General features: G+C 38.8%; 1 protein-coding gene across 3 annotated transcripts in view; it reads left to right on the top strand.

Moving 5' to 3' along the window:
* syne1a (spectrin repeat containing, nuclear envelope 1a) overlaps window positions 1-24,165 on the top strand; it is a 214,289-nt gene that overhangs the window by 74,532 nt on the left and 115,592 nt on the right. For all 3 annotated transcript variants that reach the window (XM_058379576.1, XM_058379577.1, XM_058379578.1), the window contains 23 exons: window positions 1,231-1,381; window positions 1,463-1,690; window positions 1,777-1,875; window positions 3,167-3,354; window positions 4,156-4,279; window positions 4,493-4,659; window positions 5,513-5,666; window positions 5,754-6,379; window positions 7,001-7,180; window positions 7,267-7,417; window positions 7,822-7,980; window positions 8,068-8,250; window positions 8,333-8,434; window positions 8,981-9,184; window positions 10,318-10,525; window positions 10,814-10,926; window positions 11,943-12,148; window positions 14,056-14,217; window positions 14,794-15,052; window positions 16,257-16,429; window positions 17,058-17,367; window positions 17,446-17,610; window positions 21,831-22,190. In XM_058379576.1, the coding sequence (XP_058235559.1) occupies window positions 1,231-1,381; window positions 1,463-1,690; window positions 1,777-1,875; window positions 3,167-3,354; window positions 4,156-4,279; window positions 4,493-4,659; window positions 5,513-5,666; window positions 5,754-6,379; window positions 7,001-7,180; window positions 7,267-7,417; window positions 7,822-7,980; window positions 8,068-8,250; window positions 8,333-8,434; window positions 8,981-9,184; window positions 10,318-10,525; window positions 10,814-10,926; window positions 11,943-12,148; window positions 14,056-14,217; window positions 14,794-15,052; window positions 16,257-16,429; window positions 17,058-17,367; window positions 17,446-17,610; window positions 21,831-22,190 (4,672 nt within the window). The remainder of the gene's footprint in view (window positions 1-1,230; window positions 1,382-1,462; window positions 1,691-1,776; window positions 1,876-3,166; window positions 3,355-4,155; window positions 4,280-4,492; window positions 4,660-5,512; window positions 5,667-5,753; window positions 6,380-7,000; window positions 7,181-7,266; window positions 7,418-7,821; window positions 7,981-8,067; window positions 8,251-8,332; window positions 8,435-8,980; window positions 9,185-10,317; window positions 10,526-10,813; window positions 10,927-11,942; window positions 12,149-14,055; window positions 14,218-14,793; window positions 15,053-16,256; window positions 16,430-17,057; window positions 17,368-17,445; window positions 17,611-21,830; window positions 22,191-24,165) is intronic.

Below are 24,165 nucleotides of genomic sequence, written 5' to 3'. Positions count from 1 at the left end.
AATGTTAATTTATTTAGTTTATTTTAACTTATATTCACACAAAGCTCATTCTGATTTCCAAAAATATTTCTTTTTTTGGGGGGGGGGCTTTCACACTTTTATTTTTAAAATATTACTATTTTTCTTAGACCTTGGAAAATAATTATTCTTGTAATTTGGACATCTTTATTCCCATAACCTTTGGATTTTGTGAAATTTTTGTCATTAATATTTTTAAGAATAAAATCTCAAAATTGGCCATTTCATTTTGTAAAAATAATAAAGATGTATGTGTGTATATGTGTGTGTGTGTATATATATATATATATATATATATATATATATATATATATATATATATATATATATATATATATATATATATATATATATACACACATATATATATATATACATACATATGCATACAGGGGTTGGACAATGAAACTGAAACTCTGGCCATTTTAGTGTTGGAGGTTTCATGGCTAAATTTGACCTGGCCACTATTCTGCAAGAAGAATGGCTCAAAATCCCTCTGGCCACTGTGCAGGACTTGTATCCGTCATTCCCAAGACGAATCGATGCTGTATTGGCCGCAGAAGGAGGCCCTACACCATACTAATGAATTATTGTGGTCTAAAACCAGGCGTTTCAGTTTCATTGTCCAACCCCTGTGTGTATGTATATATATGTATGTATGTGTATATATATATATATATATATATATGTGTGTGTGTGTGTGTGTGTGTGTGTGTGTGTGTGTGTATGTATGTATGTATGTATGTATATATGTATATAATTGAATTGTAATAAAAAATTGTTTATTTTGGCTGTATCAAGACCTGCCATTTATTTCTTACAATTTTTAAATAATTTTTCCCTAATAATTTTTGTGCATTTCTTTTTAAATGTGACGCTGAAAACGTTCACACTCTTCCGTCGTTTGATGTCTTGAATGAAGCTTGCATTTTCATCAGTACGTTGCAGTCATGCTAAACTGAAAAACAATCACATAACAGACTGCGATGATTTATACATGCGGTTTTGTGCAAAATCTATAAAAATAATCTAATGAGCCTTTATTACTCGCTAGCTATGTTAATGTCCTAGCTCCACTACACACCTCAAACCTGTCTTTAAGGTTCAGACAGGGATAAAAATCTCTGCACAATTTCCTTTTTTAGCCCGAACTGCTCCTTTAAATCCTCTGACTGTGTGACATGTCTGTTTTTCTTCTCACCCTCCACACAGGATTTCAGAGCTTGGTGAGATCCAGGCACGATGGCAGCACTTCAGCTGTGAGTCAGAAGCTCTCTCCTCCTGGGTGTGTGAGCGAGAGAAGGAGCTGGAGGATGTAGACGGCAACGCTGCTCCCTTGGAACGACAGATTCACACTGTGGAGGTTGGAACTTGATTTCCAGGGATTTTTTTTTTCCTCCATGAGTTTTGTCGCTCATTCTCATAGCCTTGCATCGTTTCCTAGGTGATCAAGGCAGGCTGTGAGGAAAAGAAGGACGTCTTGAGTCAACTGGAGGCGGAGTCTCTCGCTCTGACTCGGTTTATCTCTCCTGGGGAGGCGGAGCGTGTTAAAGCTCGTTTAATGCAGATCAGCAGGTCCTGGGAGGAGCTTTTAAACAGCGTGAGGCGGCGAGGGGCGGAGCTTCAAGCCAGCTTGGTGTATAAAGTGAAGTTAATTGAAGATATGGATGAGGTACTAACATTATGCTGCTTTGTGTGTGTATTTGTGCATGTTTTTGCTGTGTGTTCGTAATCGTGGTCTGTTTTTGCCTCTTTAAGGTTAAAAGTGTGCTGAAAGATCTGGCAGAGAAGTTGAATAAACCAGTCACAGGCTGCATGTCAACATCAGGGACATATCAAGCTCTTCATGAGCATATGGTATGTATCTTTGGCTTTTAGTGAGAAATATTACTGAGGGTGGTTATATATGTGAAGTATTAGTCCAGGTGTGGTTCTTAAGGCAGGTGAGAACACTCCACTCACATATTTGGGTTAAAGAACGTCAGAGGATGTCCTTTATTCTGAATCAAATTGACTCTGAATCGATTTGACTTTGAATGGATATGACTCTGAATTGATTGGACTCTGAATTGATTTGATTCTGAATCGATTCGACTCAGAATCGATTTGAATTTGAATTGATTTGACTCTGAATCAATTCAACTCTGAATTCATTTGACTCTGAATCAATTTGACTCTGAATTGATTTGAATCTGAATTGATTTGAATTTGAATAGATTTGACTCTGAATCAAAAAATAATTTATTTGTTTTTGTTTGTTAGTTTGTTTATTTGTTTTTTTGATAGATATGAGTTACTAACCTGAGCTGACAGTCCAAAGCAGAAATGCTAGGTGTTCTGGACATTGGACAGGCGAGCAAAAATTGAAAATAAAGGCTGGATGTGTTTTATATGATTCAGTGAGAACGTTCTCAGCCCTACAAACCTTTGACCCAGTGTTACTGTACCTGTACTAGGTAGCTAAGGCATTACGCTTTCCGTTCATCTGTCCGAGATCCTCATCATCCTGATATCTCAAGAACGACAGGATGAATGTAGGATTTGTATAGAGTTATCGTTTCAACCAGGAAATGAACCGATTAGATTTTGAAATTGATCCTAAAAGGGTCAAGGTCACATCAAGGTCAAATATCTGACTCAGATTTTCTTAAATATATTCTTTATTGTGTGAAGTATATTTTAAGGGCATTTCAAGCCACACATTAGTAAATAAAAAGGACTAGACTTGTCAACATTGTTGGATTTATTTGTTTTATTTGTTTTTCTTTTTGGGTCATTTAATTATAATGCACTGTGAAACCAAATCCAGCCTGATACCAATACCAGACAAACAAATTCCGCTCTAATTTAATCTCTTGAAATGGACTGATAAGTGTCTCTTTGACATGAACGACCCTCTGGTCAGATATTTGTGCTAGCTAGCAATTTTCTGACAGTTAAACAAAAAATGTAAGCTTATATTTTCCATAGAAATTTACCAGTATATCTGCCTGTTTTGCTTTGCTTGAGTATTAATATTGTTCAGGAATTTATGGCTCTCTACTACAGCTAGCTAAACTCTTATCCTTGGTCACTGGTTTAGCTTTGCCCATTAGCTGCGCTTCAGAACACTGAACCTTGTTTGTCTTCTCATTTTCTCCAATCCCAGGATGCATGGCAGGCTCTTAAGCTCCTGCAACCCAGACTGGTGTCATTGAGCCTGGGTTTGAGAAAGATATCTAATAAAGATCAGATGGAGAAAGAAGTATCAGACCTTCAGCAGGCTCATCTACTGTACACTAATAATGCTGCCAGGAAACAAGCCAAACTGGAGGACCTGTTGACTCGGTGGCAGCAGTAAGTCCAGTTCCTTTCCCTGTGTTTTTCATCCATCTCTTTTGAGGTCAGGAGGAAATGTTGAAGCAGACTCATGCAGTTTGGAGAGTTCTGTGTATTTAGAGTCTGCTTAAGTTGATTTTTCTATAGTGTCTAGCATTCTGGCATAGAAGATAAGGACTGAAGAAAAGATATAAGGTTTTTTCGTTCCATTAGATGCAATATGATGTAAAATAAAAGCAAGAGACAATTTAACCATGAAGGACAGTATGCAATGGTTAGTTCTTGCAGCAGTGAACTAAATCTAATAATCTAAAAATATAGATTATTTTAGATTTTTCTTATAAATCTTAATCTAACTAAGTCTGTGCATTGTGCTAATTACATTTGAATTTTTAACATTTGTTATTTTTTTAACCTTAATTTTTATAAATACATAAAATATGACTTAAATTAAAATGTTTGAAGATCTAAATTTCAAATTGTTGAAATTTTGTTGAATTCCACACGAATATATTAAAATATCTTAAGATTCCTGATAAACTTTTTCAGTAATATAAGACAGATTTACTTTCAAGCATTACAGTTTCAGGCTCCTGACTGATTTTCTGCCAGAGTTTTAGATTTGTTCTGATCCCTTTGTCAAAGCTAGAACCATTAACTATCTAAAGAACCCTTAAAGAACTTTTTTTATTATCCAATAATAGCCAGACTTGGTAAAGAAGTTTGTACAGTACTGGAGATGATATAAAGAACACCGTGTTGGGGTTTAAATGATGCCGGTGTTAAATTTTAATTCCTTCTTGTGTTTTTCTTTGCTAGATATGAAAGAGGACTCTCGGTTCTCCAGGGCTGGTTGGACAGTTCAGAGAACCTCTGCAAATCCGATACTCCATACCTGATCATGGATAAAACCAAGCTCCACATCCAGCTACAAACTCTACAGGTGAATCATAAGATCTGGAATCTGGTAGCGTGTAGTGGATGAGGGTATCTGCATGCTTTTCTTCAAAACAAACAACCTACATGGTTTGAATTTGGTGTGTTGATGCTGGACTTCCTGACCTAGAGGGAAGTTCCTGACCTAGAAGAACCTTTGGCTTATCAGTATTCCCACTGGTTCTAATTATTAATACATTTGTTTTGTTGTATCTTCTAGGACCTGCAGAGTGAGGTTCCCTCTCAGGAGTCTTTGCTGGAGAAGTTAGAGACCCAGGCTGAGTTTTTGTACCCCACAGCTTCAGAGGAACGTGTGGGAGAAATGACAGAGTTTCACTGCAGCCTGGAGGAGAGGTGGTGTTCTCTCAGTGTCAGCATACCTCTCAGGTAAAGCCACAGACACAGCTGAGTTCAAAGTAGTATTACACACTTAACGCTTGACAAAGAAAAAGGGTTCTTCTACTGGTCTCCAAGTAGAACCTGTTTAGAAAGCATGAACTGTTAACCATCTAAGGAACACCCTGAGGAACCCATTTTGCTAAGAGTGTAAGTGGGAAGTGCACCAGAGGGCTTCCTCTTTAGGCTGGGTTCCTAGCAGAACACCTTTAGAAAGCTGCAATTTTTAACCATCTAAAGAACCTTGCTTAGTGTATAAATACCACCAGACAAAAGAGCTTTTCTTGTTTAGAAAAAGATGAATTCCTTTTAAAGCTTGAACTGTTGACCATCCGAAGAACCCTTGAGGAACTCTTTGTGTAGTGAGTGTACACTACATTTCAAAAGAGGGTTTCCCTTTTAGCCAGGGTTCAATATGTAGAACCAATATGGAAAAACTAGACATGTCAACCATCCAAGGAACCATTGAGGAACTTAGGAGTCTACAATACCATACAGCAGATGTTTTCAATCACAGAAAAGTAAAAACCCCTTTGGAAATTGTGGAAGAATCCTTATCCTTTTTGCTCTCTAGGATCTATAGTACTCTTCTTTACAACATTTTTACAAATATCTGTAGAGATTTCAAAAATTTGGGTGACTGAAAATTCTTCATATATACATTGCCCGAAGACCTTTATTACCATGATGAAATCTGCACTCTAGGGAAGAAAGTGTATCTCAACCCTCTGAGGAAAGCATCTCTGAGGAACCCTTGAGAAACAGTATCTCTTCATAGAAGTGTTGGTCATTAGAAGTACCAATATTGTTCCATTTACTTATTTTTATTTACTTCTATTTCCAGGATTCAAGAACTTCAGGCTCATCTTTCTCAGCTGGAGCAGTTTAACCAGGTTCTAATGACCCTCACTCAGTGGAGTGAAAACTTTCTCAGGCAGCTGAGATACAGGTCCAAAGTCACCATTACTGACTTGACATCTGCTGGCACCCAGATCAGGGTAAAGAAAAAAAACTTTTAGTTGTACATATTTTCATCAATCTTTCTTATATAAGCTTTACTACATATCCTGTTGTTCAATTTAAAGGATGATGAAGCGGTTCTTCAAACCCAAAGCAAAGCGATAGAGGACCTGAAGAAGCACATGGAGGTATTAAGCCCTTCCTTGGCTCCAGTGGATCTTCACAGATTACAGGCCAGGCAGGAAGACTGTCTCCAGCCCTTCTCAGAGGCGAAGAGTCTGCTGCAGAGCCGTTCTGAGGCTCTGGGTAAACTTGAGACCTTCTTGGTGAGCTATAGGTCGACCGCCGATTCACTTCAGACGCTGCAGAGAGCTGTGGGACAGACAAACTGGGACCAAACCACCAAGGATCGGAACCTGAACCAGGAACTAGAGCAGTTGTCTCAGGAGTTAGCATCTGTGGAGGTGCAGTCTGTAAGTCTGGACAGTAGTCTGAACAAGGCATACCTTCACCTGCACGGGACCGATGGGGACAGGACGTCCTGCCGGGGGCTGGTGGAGGATCTGGTATCAGGGATGCAGCAGATTCAGAGGAGCGTGGGGACAAGGCAGAGCGAAGCCGAGGCACTAGGAGCCTTGTGGAGCTCCTTTACGAGAAGAAAGGAGATGCTTTTGAGGAACCTGACAGAGCTGGAGGATAGAGCCAGAAAACCGTGGTTTCCTGAACCAAGTACACAGAACTTCCAACAAAGGTACACATATCAATGCTTCTTAAATACAGTGACTTTCCTACAGTGAAGCACGGTGGTGATAGCAACATGCCGAGGCTAATTTCTTTTTTACCCTGTCGCTGAATTTCCACCCAAAAATTTAAAACACAGTTAAAACTGAATTGAACAAATGTTGTTTAATTAATAATCAAAATCGAGAAGCATGTCTAAACCTTACCTCGAAATCCTTACATTGTCCCCACACCACAACCCGACAAATCACGTTTGCATTTTGACTGTCAGTAAGGCTGACCTGTCAATCAAACACTGTGGGTGGAGCATAAAGCTCAGAATAGCTTATAGCATTTATAGCTAGTTCTGTTACAGAGAAACCAGGAAGAGTGAAAACTCCTACGTTCTTTAGGGAAGACTTTCCGCTGGTGGAAAACTTTACTGATTGTTCTTTGACAAACTGCAGACACTGGAGACTCCTTCCATAAATGTTTCATTTCCTGCACAATTCTATAAATGTTTAAGTTCGTGTACGCTCCAGTACCACCAGAGATGTTACGTTATAGAATATTAATCCACACAGTCTGACCAGAATACAGAATTCAGTTTTAATGTTTGATGATCCTCTTTCTTGCTCTTTGTGTGTGTCAGATTGTGGATGCTGAACCAGCTGGAGGAGGAGCTCGATGCTCTGCAGCACAGTCAGCTGTGGTTAGGGGAGAAAGGAGAGCAGTTGGCTCACACAGACCCTGAGACGGTCAGAGAGGCCCGACGGGATGTGACCCTCGTCCAAACCAGCTGGGAGAAGATCAAAAACGTCATATCAGAGGAGTAAGTGTGTCGTCTAACAGCTACAGAGGACCTCCATACTGAAAAGTTGTGCAACGTTTGCCTGAGTTTGCTTTGTCTCTGTGCAGGCAGGGGCAGTGCAAAGTTCTGGTGGAGATGTGTAAGGATTACCAGACTCTCAAGTACAAACTCGGCTCAGTTGTCGAGAGAGCTCACGCTGTTATTGTTGCTCAGTCTGTTCAACACAACCCTGAGGACATCCGGAGAGCCCTGACCCGGGTCAGTGTCATGCCGTTTCATTAAAATACACACATTAAATGATGAATAGTCTGGAGTTTGTTTTAGGGATGTGTTGATACTGCTCTGTTTAGATTTATCCAGGTTTAAACAGTGGCCATGTTCATGCACCATGGCTACTAGGTTTGATCTATAACACCAGTCTGTTCACTGTGACGTACTGAACGCCTCGAATCCCTCGTTTTTAATGACTGTCAAGAACAGCATGCTGGCTAAGTGCTGGTATTTTCACTCACTTAGCATCATATGTAGACATGTTTAGCATATTTAGCTACTAGTCATGGGCTCCTCATGCTGAGTTTTATGTTTATGATGTTTCCCCTTCAAGAAAAGTAGACATTTTTAGTAGGATAGAACATGTAAGGAGTTTCTGTGCATTTCTCTAGCTGGAGGCGGTGAAATCAGAGCTGGTCGGCGCTCAGGGCGACCTCGATCTGTTCATCTGTAAAAGCAAATCCTTCATCAGCGAGCTGAGGAACATTCCAGCAGACCTAGCAGATGCGGTCCGCTTGGAATTGGACACCGTTGTGGATCAGTGGATGGACGTGAGATGGTTATAAATCTCCCCCTATGTATTCCGACTAACATTATTAGCACCCTTTAGGCCATGCGCTTGTCTGTTTTATTTCCAGACATCGGAGAGGATGGAAACCGAAGCCAATCGCCTCGCATCCGCTCTGGAGTTATGGAACGAGATTAACTCTGTGGTCAACGACATCGAGTGTTGGAGCGCCACCTCCGTGAGCGAGCTCAGTGATGGACCTGTTAACCTTTTATCCAGTGCCAACATGGAGGACTGCCTCAGTCAGTTTAAGGTCAGAAAACACACACACCTGATGAGGAAAACTGTATTAACGAGCCTGTAATATGGCTGTAATTGATAATATGTTTAAACAGCTGGAGATTGAGAGTAAAAAGGTGCTGATGGAGAACCTGCATGGAAAAGTAACCGAGCTACAGGAAGTGACAAAGAACCAGCAAGTGGACATCGAGCTCCAGGTAAAAGTAATTCAAGGTGCTACAACCCTAATGGAGGAAGTGGAACTCGTTTGGAAAGCTAGAAATATCTCAGGAACCCTTAAGGAACCTAAAAGAATGCGTTACCATTACTGAATGTTAAAGAATTCTTTGCTGAGGCACATATTCAACCAATAGGAGGATGATGTAGTATTATGGCAAATTTACAAGACAAATACAATAGTAGTGAAGAGGAAATGCAAATAAAATACAGTGGGACCTCGGCATAGGAATTTAATTTATTCTGGATAATAAATTAAACCAGCGTTTGGTTTGGTTCATTTGTATGGCTAAAATGCTTCGTATGCAGATGCAAATTTCTTACTAAATTTCAATTCTTAAGGTGAACATTTAGCGATGGCATTCCTATGTCGAGGTTCCACTGTATATTGAATGACCAAAAAAATATCCTGATTGCCTCGGGTTGCTGACGTTTAATCACAGCTTTGTGGTCATGGTATATAATCTGACACATTTTGTTGTTTGTCAGACTTTGACATAACCGCTGTATATTTTTATCCTGTTAAGGCGATGGCAGCTGATCTGAGGAAGAAGATCTTCCACGCTGAGGAGGTTTATGAGCAGGCCAGTTCCATCCTGAGGGACTTCAGCTGTCAGAGCTGGCAACTCCAGGACGCGATTTCCCACATGGCTGAACAACTGGACACCGTCGAGAGCACATTGTCAGAGCTATCGCGGTCATCTGACCCAGAAAATGTGGCCAAGATAAAGGTTAGGCTTTTCCATTTACACCACAGGGATCTACTTGTACTTCTTAACACCGTCCTTCTCGCTCATGCAGCACACAGAGCCGCACTGCCCCCGGTGATACTGACACCAGTGACCGTAATTACTTACGTACAAAAATACGTGATTTTTATCTCTGATTCTGCCTTTCGTTGGTTTCCATTTAAATAGGCGGAGCTACAGTTAGTGATGTCATTAAACCTGCTGCAGGAATTTTGCTCGACACCAAACCAAACGATCTAACTAGCTAAAGAAAAATACCCTTGTTGCTATGGTAACAGTACTTTCAGATGTTTGTCTACTGGTAAAGGAATCTCTACATAACTGTTTATCCAGATTTAACTCCATTGAAACCAGAACATTAATTCAAATGAGTGATTTTTTTTTTTAATAGCAATCAAATTATTACCTTCTGACCAATCAGAATCCAGTATGTTATTAGGTACACTATATTGACAAAAGTTTTGGGACACCCCTTCAAATCATTGAGTTCAGGTGCTTCAGCTTCATACCAAGACATTTTGGACAATTTCATGCTCCAACTTTGTGGGAACAGTTTGGAGATGACCCCTTCCTGTTCCAACATGACTGCACACCAGTGACCAAAGCAAGGTCCATAAAGACATGGATGAGCGAGTCTGGTGTGAACTTAACTGAGTCCTGACCTCAACCCCACAGAACACCTTTGGGATGAATTAGAGCGGAGACTGTGAGCCAGACCTTCTCGTCCAACATCAGTGCCTGACCTCACAAATGCGCTTCTAGAGGAATGGTCAAAAATTCCCATAAACACACTCCTAAACCTTGTGGAAAGCCTTCCCAGAAGAGTTGAAGCTGTTATAGCTGTAAAGGGCGGGACAACTCAATATTACATTCATGTGCATGTAAAGGCAGACGTCCCAAAACTTTTGGTAATATAGTGTATATATGTGACCATTAGTTCATCAATTGATTGCCTTTATTAGGAATGCACTAGAAAATAGCTACCAACAAAAAGATAATGTTTCTGGATCTACACATTATCCCTCTTCACTGTTTGAAAGTCTGCTTCTGTTATAAATAATATCCAGCTAGGATTCTAGTTAAATAATACAGAATGTCTTGTTTTGTTATTTCAGGAGCTCCAGAAGACTCTGAAGCAGGTAGACGGTGGTTTGGACGTGACGAGCGAGTCTCTGCGAGTGCTCTGTAGAGCTTATCCGGCTCAGCAGCTAACCGCTCTGGGCGAGAGCATCACCGAGCTGGTGAAGCGGAGCGAAGCGGCCGCTCAGCGTTCTGGAAGAATCCTCCGAACTCTACAGGAAACACTTCTGCAGCGTTTTAACGGTACAGCAGGAGAGATTCATGCATACATATACAACCTGTTGCACCACACACACTCACACACACACACACACACTCTTCCACTGACAGTCGGACAGCTCTCATTGGGAATTGATTAGGTGCCGTTACTAAGACAACAGAGTTGTTGGGTTTTTTTCTCCAGACCCGCCCACACAGACCATCTGCTCTCACAGACATGACTGTCGCTCCATCCATGATGACTGTACACTACATGTCTTTGCCTCCTCACTGTCCATCTCTCATCATTAACTCATGCTGTCTGACTCGCAGAACTCACCCAGGATTTCCACAGCTGGCTGTCGCAGCTAAGAGCCGGTACAGAGGAGAGCTCTGAGGAAGCAGGAGACCTTCCTGAGGTTCCTGCTCAGCTGCAGAGGCTCAAGGTAGCATCACATTTGAATTGTTCTCACACGTACTCTGCTCATTCTTTTCCCATAAGCAAAGTTTTTATTCCTCTTATACCACACTGGTTTTTCATCGATCATATGTACGTTTACAGTTGCAGTTAATGTTGCAGAACATCCATGAAACTTGTAAATAGTCAGTCCCTCACTAACCTCTCTATTTTCTCTCTCTCTCTCTCTCTCTCTCTCTCTTTTTTTGGGGAAATGCTTTAGTCAGAAGACTTGCATTAATTTCTTATAACTTGCTGTAACATAGATTAATCTTAAGGTTAATCTTAATGTCCTCGTTCTAATACCTTCTTGTTTCATACAAAGGAACTTGTACAGCAGATGATCCACGGAATACGGAAGACTGATGTTAAACAATTTCAGATTTAAGAACATGCAGTAGATTCTGTAATCATGGATATGGTGATGGGTTTTTTGGTTAGAAGACATTTATTTAACATTTATGGAGTCATGGCTTTTCACAGAGTGAGTGAATATGTGAGAGAGAGAGAGAGAGTGTGTGAGAGAGCGAAAGGAAAGGGATAAAATGTCATTCTTTAATAAGTAAAAATAAAAACACACATTGCTGTGGTATAAGAGGAATAAAATATTTTAATATACATGTGCTGTATATAAAGCGTTACCTGTTTATCTTTCAATTTCTTTTGCTTTTTCTACAATTTTAAGTTACTTAAATAATAATTTTTTTTTTTTTTTAAAAAGAATTTTTATGACAGCATGGTTGGATTGCATTATTTTCTTATAATAAAAGTTTAAAAAAAAAATAAATAAATAAATTAGGACATGTTGAAAGGTAGTGTTCCCCAAAAAGCTTTTTTTTTTCCTGTACATCTTTCCTCCTGCTCTCTGTCTTAAATGCAGTTCTGTTTAATTTGCCAAAGCCTTTTACCCAAATTAGCCTAATTAAAATATTCAAATGAAGCTAAACCGTTCTACCTCGGCTATGAAAGCTGCTGAATTGCAGTAACGCTCCCATCATGCTTCAGGTGTCTCTGGAGCGAGTCAGAGAGGGCGAGGAACGCCTGACTAGACTTCATGAAGAGGAAGAGAAGCTCCTCGCACATCTGTCTGAATCTGCAGCTGGAGGAGCGCAGGAGCGTCTGGCCTCGTGTCAGCTGGCGCTGGATCGATTTACCTCAGCCTGCAGAAAGAGAGTGCGGCGTTTAGAGGAGAGCGCCGCCCTACAGGACGGGTGAAGCTCTAAATCTCATCACATGCTTGCTGTAGCCGTTTCTTCCCTAGAGGTTTAATAAATAATCTACACTGACGTGGCCATATGTTACCTGTGTTACACCTGATATAGTCACCTGTATATACCATGAAGCAGATCTGATATATTTACCTATGTCCAATAAAATTAATTTGAAAGAAATATATATATGTGACACAATATGTGACGACAATAAAATTTATTTAAATTTATTTAAATATTATTTTAAAAAATCCCTTATATTTATAAAACTTAAACAGTTGGTTGATTTATATAATGTCAATAAAAATACTTTTTTAAACTTTTTTTTTTAAATATTTGTTAAACATTTTATTATTTTATTTAAAATATATTTAAAATTTTTAAAAAATGTTAAATTTAGCAGGATTAAAAATCTGAATTATTTTCCTTCCATTTTTTCCCTAATTTGTTACTGATTAATTCCCATTCTGCCCATCTACCCTCTTCCACATGCATGACTCTCACAGATACCCCAGTGTTGTTATGATTGACAGGGGAGAGAGATTATGCCCCTCCCACTCAACTTTGGTCAACTTTGCTTTCTTGACTTCTAGCCACGATGTGGCCGTGATAGCGTTGAGATTGAAACTGAAACTGAGACAAGAGAGAGATAAATGGAGACAGATGAAGAGAGAAAGAGATCTGAAGTGTGAGACAAGAAGAGAGACAAATGGAGACAGATGGAGAGAGAGAGGGATCTGAAGTGTGAGACAAGAGAGAGATAAATGGAGACAGATGGAGAGAGAAAGAGATCTGAAGTGTGAGGCAAAGAGAGAGACGAATGGAGACAGATGGAGAGAGAAAGAGATCTGAAGTGTGAGACAGAGAGAGACGAATGGAGAGAGAAAGAGATCTGAAGTGTGAGACAAAGAGAGAGACGAATGGAGACAGATGGAGAGAGAGAGATCTGAAGTGTGAGACAAAGAGAGAGACGAATGGAGACAGATGGAGAGAGAGAGATCTGAAGTGTGAGACAGAGAGAGACGAATGGAGACAGATGGAGAGAGAAAGAGATCTGAAGTGTGAGGCAAAGAGAGAGACGAATGATGACAGATGGAGAGAGAAAGAGATCTGAAGTGTGAGACAAAGAGAGAGACGAATGATGACAGATGGAGAGAGAAAGAGATCTGAAGTGTGAGACAAAGAGAGAGACGAATGGAGACAGATGGAGAGAGAAAGAGATCTGAAGTGTGAGACAAGAAGAGAGACAAATGGAGACAGATGGAGAGAAAGAGGGATCTGAAGTGTGAGACAAGAGAGAGATAAATGGAGACAGATGGAGAGAGAAAGAGATCTGAAGTGTGAGGCAAAGAGAGAGACGAATGGAGACAGATGGAGAGAGAAAGAGATCTGAAGTGTGAGACAAAGAGAGAGACGAATGGAGAGAGAAAGAGATCTGAAGTGTGAGACAAAGAGAGAGACGAATGGAGAGAGAAAGAGATCTGAAGTGTGAGACAAAGAGAGAGACGAATGGAGACAGATGGAGAGAGAAAGAGATCTGAAGTGTGAGACAGAGAGAGACGAATGGAGACAGATGGAGAGAGAAAGAGTCAGCAGCCTTTAGGCAAAACAGTAACAATAATAACTGTCTATTAAAATTTGATCAATATATTCATGTTAATAAAAGTCGCCCAGCCGAGCGTGTAAATTAGTGAGCAGACTGATTTCATTTGGCTATGCAAAGTTAGCAACTAACCATGTCAGAATGCTTTAGTTAGCAATACGACAGGAAAATAATATCCTGAGTGCAGTAAAGTAGCAACATAAAGGTTAAAGCTTATAAAACATATTTGTGTAGATTTATGTACTGCAGCTTTGTGCTTTAGATTTGACTCCGCCCTGGTCTTAACGTATCACCCCGTGTTTAGTTTGGAGGTGTGTGTTGACGGATTGAGAGACTGGCTGCGGCAGATGGAGGAAAGCCTGAAGAAGGAGGCAGCTCTGAGTGGGGCGAGCCAGCCAGGAGTCCCTGACTGCTCCACACAGCTCACAAGAGTGGAGGAAATCCACAAAGAGCTGCTGGCAAGAAGGTTTGTTTTAATCTACATGATTTTATTGATTTGTTTATTTGTTAAAGCTACGTTAAGGGCTAATCTATATGGAGATTTTTTTTTTTTAAATATTTATTTATTTAAAAGAATTTAATTTATTATTTAATACTTATAATTAAAAAAAAAATATCATTTTTTTATATCATTTTTGAGTTTATATCATTAACGTTTTGCGGTTATTAAAAAAATTGTGTAGTTTAAGAAATATTATAAATATATACGTTACATATTCATGATGATTAAAAAAAACAGAGACTATCACCATGTGCTTCTTTTGTTTATTTTTTGGCATGAGTGTTTGTTTTCAGATTCTTTTTGCTTTTGACTCCGCCCCTGTCGTGTCATTGGCCTGTTTGGACCTGATTGTGTTCGCCTGTTAATTAACTGTATTAGCTCCTGATTCGTCTGTGAAAGTTTTATCATGGTTCATAGTTTCTTCAATTCTGAGCCTAGCTAGTTCCGAGCTCTGTATATCTATATACTTAGTTGTTTGGCCTACAGTGAAAGTAAACATTATGAAACGGGGTGTGTGTGTGTGTGTGTGTTTGTTCTCAGGCCATCAATGGAGCGTCTGTATCAGACCTCTCTACCCCTGTCCGAGGTGAACAGCGTCCCTGCCGAGCTCCTCTCCTCCCATCAGGCCTTGCTTCAGGAGGCCTGGACACGGCTGCACCACCTACAGGAGTACCAGGCGTTCGGGGAGGCGCTGAGGGCGGTGGGGGACTGGCTGGAGGAGGTGAGGGGCAGGCTGGACAAACTGGAGAGCACCGAGGGGAACAAAGAGGAGGTGGAGGAGAGACTGGAAAGAGTGCAGGTATGAGGAGACAGATGGACCTCTTCTCTGATCAGGCTGACATCAGGTCAGGATGGAGTCCAGGCCAAGTTAATTCAGTTATTATATTTGTATAGCACTTTTAACATTAGACATTGTTTTAATCCCTTTAGTGTGTAGGAGTTTGTTTCACAGAATAAACCAAAGCCATTTGTTGGCTCTCTCACATAAAATATAAACCCTGCTTTTTTTTATCTGGTCTGAGGAAATGGTGTGTCGGTGCTCTCGTGAGCGCTAGAGGGAGATATTACAGAGCTCTGCATTCAGAGGACATAGACTGGTGGAAAAAAATCGACATAAAAATATTCTTTGGGGAAAGTAAGACAAAATGACACAAAGTCACACATTTAATCAGTGTGAATGTTATGGCACAACCTTAAGCAGTGTGAAATAAGTTATCGCAGAACCTAGTAATCCGTATGAGCTGTTAATACAGCTCCATAATTATTAGCACCCTTAAAGAAATTGATTGCCATATATAGGGGCTGAATTTTTTGTGCTTTTTTTTTTTAATGCTTTATGCTCCTTTTACTGTTTTTCTGCCTAGATATTAGAGACTCAGAGCAGAATTAGGTTTGTATTTAAAGCCTGCAAGTTCATTATTGTAGATTTTCACTGCAGAATTAACGCTAAAACTATTTTCACAATTTCTTGCGATCTTTTTCTACTCAAATTCCATGTCCCTGAACAGTTAATAAGCTATTTTGTCCTTTTTCACAAAAGAAACTCAGTGTTTTTCAATAATTCTCTTTGCTAAAAATGTTGAATCTAAGAATATGTTTATGAATAAGTTTTATATGTTTTGTATGCAAATGGATCATAGATTCTAGACATTACAGGAAGAGGCACTTTTATTCACTAAATATTTATGGTAGGGGTGCCAATACTTTAAAAAAAAAAGTACGTTTTGCATGCAACAAATGAAAAAAACTGTCAAAAGAAATAGTGTTAAAATAATTGCGTATGTTTAAGCTCAAAGTACAACTCATTTCACGTTACTTATTTTATACGGCCAATTATACAGCCATTTTTGATGATTATTACCAATAATAATTATTATTAATAATAAATCTTCCACAACCCATCTCAGGCGGCATTCCTTGACCACGCTGTCCGTCCTCTGCTGAAAAGGAAACTGATATATTTAGACTATTTCTTCAGTAGCTGTGTGTGTCGTCCTCTACAGGATATCCTGTTAATGAAGGGTGAGGGAGAGGTAAAGCTGAACATGGCTGCCGGGAAAGGCGAGCTTGTCATAAAAAGCAGTGGAGACGCTGGACAGGAAGTGATCCGGTCTAAGCTACAGGAAGTGGAAGACGCCTGGGCGGCACTGCTCTTAAGGGCTATGAGCTGCCACAGGTAATGTACTATTCTTCTTACATCTTTCACCTCCTCAAAAATGACAAGAAATGTGCCCAAAATGGAACAATATAAATACAGTACAGTAGAAAAAAACCCTTCTTTCTCATATATATTGCACTATATATCTGCCTCCGATTACAGACCCCCCCCTCCCCCCCAAACCCCCAAAGTTCAGCGTAAAGCATGCCTGCATTTCAGCGTGACACAACTGCAACAGAGCGATGAAACTGGGAATTCCATTCAATTCTGACGCAAAGTCAGCGTTTAATCCAGTATAAATCCACCCCTTTCCGATTCCTTGGTGTTTTTCACTGAAGCAGGATAATGAAGGTTGTTCTTTTCAGTGTAGCACGTGTTCCTCGCGTCACAATGAAAACAACACCAAGTGCATGTGACGTTTCACAGGTTTCCCTATACGTGTTTGTTTTTCTCTCTGGCTTGCTAGAAATTGAACATGAAAAGCTCATTTAAATATTTTTAAATATCATTTATGCAAATCTCGTTTTGTAAATCAACCACAGGATGCAGTTTATCAAGCTGCACACATGGATGTTAGTGAGTTCTTGTGATATGAGTGAATCAGGGACTAATAAAGAGTAAAAATGGATTGTGTGTGTGTGTCTAGCCGTCTGGAGTGGACGGTGAGTCAGTGGGGACTGTTTGTGGAGTCTCACGCTCAGCTCAGGACCTGGTTAGAGGAGGTAGAGGCCGAGGTTAAAGGTCCACTGGAGCCTCAGCTGGGTCTCCGAGAAAAGAGGCAGCAGCTGGATAGACTGTGCCTCCTCTTGGCCGACGTCGAGGACCACCAGGGGGCGCTGTGCTATTTAGAGGAGAGCGCCGCCGAGCTGTACAAGCGCACCAGAGACCCCACCTTTAAGGAGGAGGAGACCGCTCAGCTCAGGGCTCAGTTTGATGACGTCAGAGCCGCTGCAGAGGTGATGATAGAATGATGAATTCCAATTAAACGTGTTTTGAATGGTGATGTCCGGTGTTTAACTGACCGCACTTCGCAGGAGAGAGTCCGTCTTTCAGAAGGTGTCGTTTTCGAGCACGAGAAGTACATGGCGACTGTGAGAGAGCTCACCGATTGGTTAATGTCCAAAGGGGAGGAGCTTCAGAGGTGTTCCGATCCATCCGGTGACTCCGCCTCCGTCGAGAAGAAGCTGGCGGAAGTTCGGGTGAGAAATCAAAGCAAATACGTGAAATAAAGTTCTGTCACCACAAAGCAAGCTTTTTCTGTTTGGATTTTACAGTGGTTATATTTTTTTAAGATCATTTCTACACCTAAAGTGCAAATGGCATTAAGAAGAGTGGTCTTTTCAGCAAACCAATAGGAGAGCAGTGGGCGGGGCTTCAGGGTCTTTTGTTTGTTTGTTTCTATTGTCTCTAAAAATATGCACAACTAAACAGCACAGAAAATAAAAAAAACATAAAAAAGCAATAGAAACATGACCAGTCTTTTCTAAATTTATTTTATTGGGTTTTCTCTAGTGAAGTATGTGGTTAAAAATGGCTGAAATGGCTATTGTTTTTAATTTTACAAAAATAACTATCTTTAAACCTTTTAAAAAAAATTGGTCATACTCCCCAATGACAGTATATATACTTTTTATTCCCTGAAATAATGCAAATCTATTAAATTGTCATCAATCGCAAATCAAATCAATTTACTAATAAACTAATTAATAATAGTTTTTATGTCTAAATTTATTATCAACTACTTTCTGAAACATTCACATACCATAACCCTCATTAGAAAGACACCAGGATATTATAATATATCTGATTACACAAACTGTCTTCTTGCTATTCTGCTAGCCTAATATTAGCATTCGCTAACTTAGCTAACTGCTAGTAATCTAGACACGAGTAAGATTTCACTCTCGATCTCGATTTTCAACCACGTCATTATCGGCGTCTAATCTCAGACATGATTGGTTGAAAGCGAGTGGGATTTGTTTAATGACATCACTAACTCAGATCATATGTAGCCCCGCCCCTGAATTAGCCTCATACAGAAGCACTATATAATGAGCAGAAAGTCTGTCTTTAATATGAAGTTATCTGAAAACCCGTCTGCCTTGAAGAGGAATAAATGAATGAAAAAGATGAATAAAATAAATGAGAGCTTAAGGTATTTAGTTTTCACTTTAGTATAATTTAATAAAGACACAAAAGACGCTGAAATCTGAATGCTGTAAAACGTTCTACATCACCACACAGGAAAGGTGGATTGTTTTCTAGATTATTCCTCATCTCTCGATGTTTTGTTCTCCCGTCTCCTCCCTGCTATAGAGCGTGAACTGATCAGCACAATGAAAATGTGTGATGAGAAAAAATGATGTGAGAAAATATTGATTATATTTATTGATCAGCTTGATGGACTTTTATTCGCCTGTGGCTGTGTGTGGGCGTGTGTGTGTGTGGGCGTGTGTGTGTGTGGGACTGTGTGTGTGGGCGCGTGTGTGTGTGTGTGTGTGTCAGTCAGATATTTCATGGTATTTTTTTTCTCTCTCTTTAGCTGCAACCTATTATTTACTCGTCCTCCAAAATGATTGGCTCTTTTTGTTTAAATATGCAATAATAGACATATAATAAGGGATTTTTCCAGTCCTACAGGGATGTTGTACAGTTCCTCCAGTTGTTTGAGTGAGAAACATTAATGATTGTGTGTGTGATATTTATTTTTGTGAAAGGTGCCAATAATAATGAGGGGGAACTGTATATGTGGTGTTATAATAAGAGGGAGAGGAAGAATGGAGGAATACATTCCATATGTTGTATGTTTTATATATTGCATACAGTGTGTACAGTAAATACTATACATCCAGTCTATACATTACAGCCAGTCTATACAATAAAATACATTACATCCAGTCTACAATCTGTACATTATACAGTGGACACATTACATACAGTCTATACATTATATAGTCTTTACACTACATCCAGTCTATACAATAAAATACATTACATCCAGTCTACAATCTGTACATTATACAGTGGACACATTACATACAGTCTATACAGTAAATACATTACATTCAGTCTACAGTCTGTACAGTAAATACATTACCTAGTCTACTCTATACAATACATCCAGTCTATTCAGTAAATACAGTACATACAGGTTACAGTCTATATAGTAAATACATTACATAGTTTATACATTACGTAATGTCTCTATACATACCATACATTAAACACAGTCTACACATACATAGGCTGTACAGTCTATACATTCCATACAATGCATACAGTAACTGCAGTACATAGTCCATACATTACATCCAGTCCATACAGTAAAATATGATGCCTACAACCTATAAAATACAATACATTACGTACAGGCTACAGTCTATACAGTAAATGCATTACATACAGTCCATACAGTAAAATATGATGGCTACAGCCTATAAAGTGAATACATTACATACAGTCTACAGTCTATACAGTAAATACATTACATACAGCCTATAAAGTAAAATGCAGTATATTCAGTCTACAGACTATACTGTAAATACAGTACATAGTTTATACATTACATAAAGTCTATATCTTCCATACATTAAATACAGTCTATACATACATAGCCTGTACTGTTTATATATTCCATTCAATGCATATAGTAACTGCAGTACATAGTCATATACATTACATTCAGTCTATACAGTAACACACAGTTTACTGTCTGTACAGTAAATGCCTTCCATACAGTCTATCCAATGCAATCAGTAAATACAATACATAGTTTATACATTACGTAAAGTCTATACACTACATACGACAGTCTGTAATGTCTATAAGATCCATACAATGCATACAATAAATGGTATACATAGTCTATACATTCCATTCTATGCAGTAAATACATTATATTCAGTGTGAACATTACACACTTTACATACAGTCTATACATGACATAGTCTATACGTTTCAAACAGTCTATGCATTACATACAGTCTATACATGACATGGTCTATACGTTTCATACAGTCTATACCTTACATAGTCTATACATGACATAGTCTATACGTTTCAAACAGTCTATACATTACATACAGTCTATACATGACATAGTCTATACGTTTCAAACAGTCTATACATTACATACAGTCTATACATGACATAGTCAATACATTACGTACAGTCTATGCATTACATACAGTCTATACATGACATAGTCTATACGTTTCAAACAGTCTATACATTACATACAGTCTATACATGACATATAGTCAATACATTACGTACAGTCTATGCATTACATACAGTCTATACATGACAGTCTATACGTTTCATACAGTCTATACCTTACATAGTCTATACATGACATAGTCTATACGTTTCATACAGTCTATACCTTACATAGTCTATACATGACATAGTCTATACCTTACATAGTCTATACATGACATATAGTCTATACATTACATAGTCTATACATGACATATAGTCTATACCTTACATAGTCTATACATGACATATAGTCTATACGTTTCATACAGTCTATACCTTACATAGTCTATACCTTACATAGTCTATACATGACATATAGTCTATACATTACATAGTCTATACATGACATATAGTCTATACGTTTCATACAGTCTATACATGACACATAGTCTATAAAATACGTACAATACCTACAGCCTATACAATACACAGTGTAACTATATGACCTAGTCTGTACAGTAAATACTTTACATACATTACAGCCAACACATTAAAAGACATAGAGTCTGTACATTATAGAGTAGATGGAGTAAATAGATGAATGATGGAATTTCAAGGGAAGAATTTCAGTGTGTTAACTCGAGGGAGCACTTGAGTTGTGTGTGATATGAAGTGTGTGTGTGTGTGTGTGTGTGTGATATGAAGTGTGTGTGTGTGTGTGTGTGTGTGTGATATGAAGTGTGTGTGTGTGTGTGTGATATGAAGTGTGTGTGTGTGTGTGTGTGTGTGAGCGCCTCAGGGGAGAAAAGGAGAAATGTCATTGGGTATAATCTTCTATTATGTATTAATCAGCCTGTATTAGCCTTTTAGCTCTGGTGGAAATAATGAAAAGGCAGAACGTGTGTGTAAATGTGATTCTCCTTTTAAACACACACACACAGAGAGAGAGAGAGAGAGAGAGAGAGAGAGAGAGAGAGAGAGAGAGAGAGAGAGAGAGAGAGAGAGAGAAGGTGAGCACCGAAAAAACGTCACACACACACGGAGTGTCAGAGAGAGAAGGGAACCGCTGACAGGCGGGAGGTAACGAGAAGCGCGCGATAAATAGCCGCGGTTCCCGCCGGAAACGTCACGAGCCGCTCATGCGGCAGTTACCGTAGCAACTTTACCTCCAATCCCCGCCTCCTCTCTCTCTCTCTCTCTCTCTCTCTCTCTCTTACAGGAGCTGGTGGCGCAGGGAGCGCGCGAAGGGCGCGAGCGGCTGCGGCGCGTGCGGCTGAGCGCGGAGAGCGCGTGCAGACTGACGGCGGCGGCGGGCTGCGAGCTCATGGACAGCGAGGTGCTGGCGCTGGCGCGAGCCCTGCGTCAGTGGGAGGGGCAGGCGCTGAGGGCGCGCGACACTCTGGAGACCGCCGTCACCGTGGCGACCGGGGCCGAGCGCGAGCAGCGCCGCCTTGCCGAGCAGCTCGAGGAGGACACGGGGCGGCTCGAGAGGCAGCTGAGGGAGTGGAGCGACGGGCTGAAGCGCTCCGAGAGGCGGAACAGCGGAGCCGACGCGGTGGAGGGCTGGACCGTCGCTAAGGTAACCGGACATGGAGGTGGTGATGGAGCGAGGTGTTTTTTTTTAACGATACCAGTTTTAGGAGATTATTAACGATCATATGATGCTGCACGTGTTTACGGTTACTCCGGGTCTAGCAGAGAGCTGGATAGAGTGATAAATATAAAAAAGATCACTGTGTAATCCTCTGAAGTTTACCGGAGTTTTAGTGTTTAAATTATAAATCAAACACGAACTATTCAGAACTTTAGCCACGCCCCCTACTTTTACCTACACTGCTCGTCTAGACCCAAAGGTACCAAGCACTCAGGTGTCCATCTTTCATACCTTTACTGTGTATCTGTGCAGCTTACCTTTTATAGAAGGTCAAATTATGCAAATTATTTGTTAAACTCCATCAGCAAAAATAGCTTAGTAAATAAAAAATAGTCCAGCTTGGTACCTTTAGTTCCTTTATGTCTGATGAATAATAAGGAGTAGACTTGGACTTTCCGTCCTTTTTTATTCAAATGACTGTGAGCTGAAATCAGAGTTGCACGTGACAGCATTCGTACCTTGAGCTGTGTTAGATGTTTCAGGTAATGAGCAGGATTTAGAAAAGGGCAAGGTTTAAAAGAAAGACACAAACTGAACAATGTGTACTCTAAATCGGATTGTTCATAATGTATATCAGTAACTCCGAATATTTTTGAATCGATTAGAACGGAATTGTGGCTCGTTATCGATTTGTAATATGTGAACGATTCTCGGTGTGTCCACTAGAGGGCAGAATGGAGCAATAAGTTCAGAGCAATAAACACAGCTACTAATGATTTCCGTTATTTATTATTATTATTATTATTATTATTATTATTATTATTCCTATTAACAAACATCAAAAAAGAAGTGGTAACTATTTTTATTTTTAGAAAATCTCATCAGGAACGCTTTTATACATTTTAAAAAATATATTTACAAAAGAAAATGCTATTTTTTTTAGGGTGTAGATCAGAGAGATGCTAATTTTTAGCTGAGAATTAAAGTTTTTGTCTTAAATCATTGGGCTAAATGATATGATGATGTAATATTGATGATACTTTGTCACAGAACACTTTGGATATATATGATATCTGTTTATTATTTTTATTTATTTATTTATTTATTTATTTATTTTTATTTTTTTAATTACAAACTTAATCATAGTTGTACATATTCTAAGATTGTAATAACAAATAAACATATTCTCCTTTTTACTGTTAAATGGTTTCATGTAAATAGTAATAATAATAATAATAATTTTAAAAAACCCAAACATTTTCTCTTTTAATTTTTAATTTATATATATTTTAATAGGTAAATAAAATAAAACAAAAATTAGATTGAATGTACATTTAAATAACACTACTACTACTGCTAATAATAATAATAATAGTAGTAATAATAGTAATAGTAATAATAATATTTAAATAATATTTAATAATAATAATTAAACAACACAAACATTTTCTCTTTTAATTGTTAGCTTATATATTTCTTGCTAAGTAAATAAAATAGAAATTAGATTTTATATACATTTAAATAATAATATTAATAATAATAATAATAATAATAATAATAATAATAAAGATAAACAAATAAAAATAAATAAAGTTTTTTTCCTTTAGTTTAAATTTTTAATAAATAAATAATGTCTGAAAATAGATTTATTATCAAAATGTTTATTACTATTATGATTGGAAGAGATTTTTATTTATTTATTTATTTATTTACTTATTAATTAAAAGAGCAACAGTGAGGTTTGTGAGCAAATGAAAATATCATTGTATCGTTGTAGTAGAAAAGCAGTCATGAATCCCGATGATATTTTTGTTCGTAATTCTTTAAAGACTTTTAAGACTTTATTCTTTGGATTTTTTCGTGTTGGCTCATATTTGCATTAGAATATATAAAGCAATTCCTCTTTGCATGTCTGCAAAGTGTGGGAAATTAAATGTACAGAATATATGACGTATATATT

Source organism: Hemibagrus wyckioides, linkage group LG25 (assembly GCF_019097595.1).
Source record: "Hemibagrus wyckioides isolate EC202008001 linkage group LG25, SWU_Hwy_1.0, whole genome shotgun sequence".
In the NCBI taxonomy this organism is placed as follows: domain Eukaryota; kingdom Metazoa; phylum Chordata; class Actinopteri; order Siluriformes; family Bagridae; genus Hemibagrus; species Hemibagrus wyckioides.
This window is presented reverse-complemented; position numbering and strand designations above follow the sequence as displayed.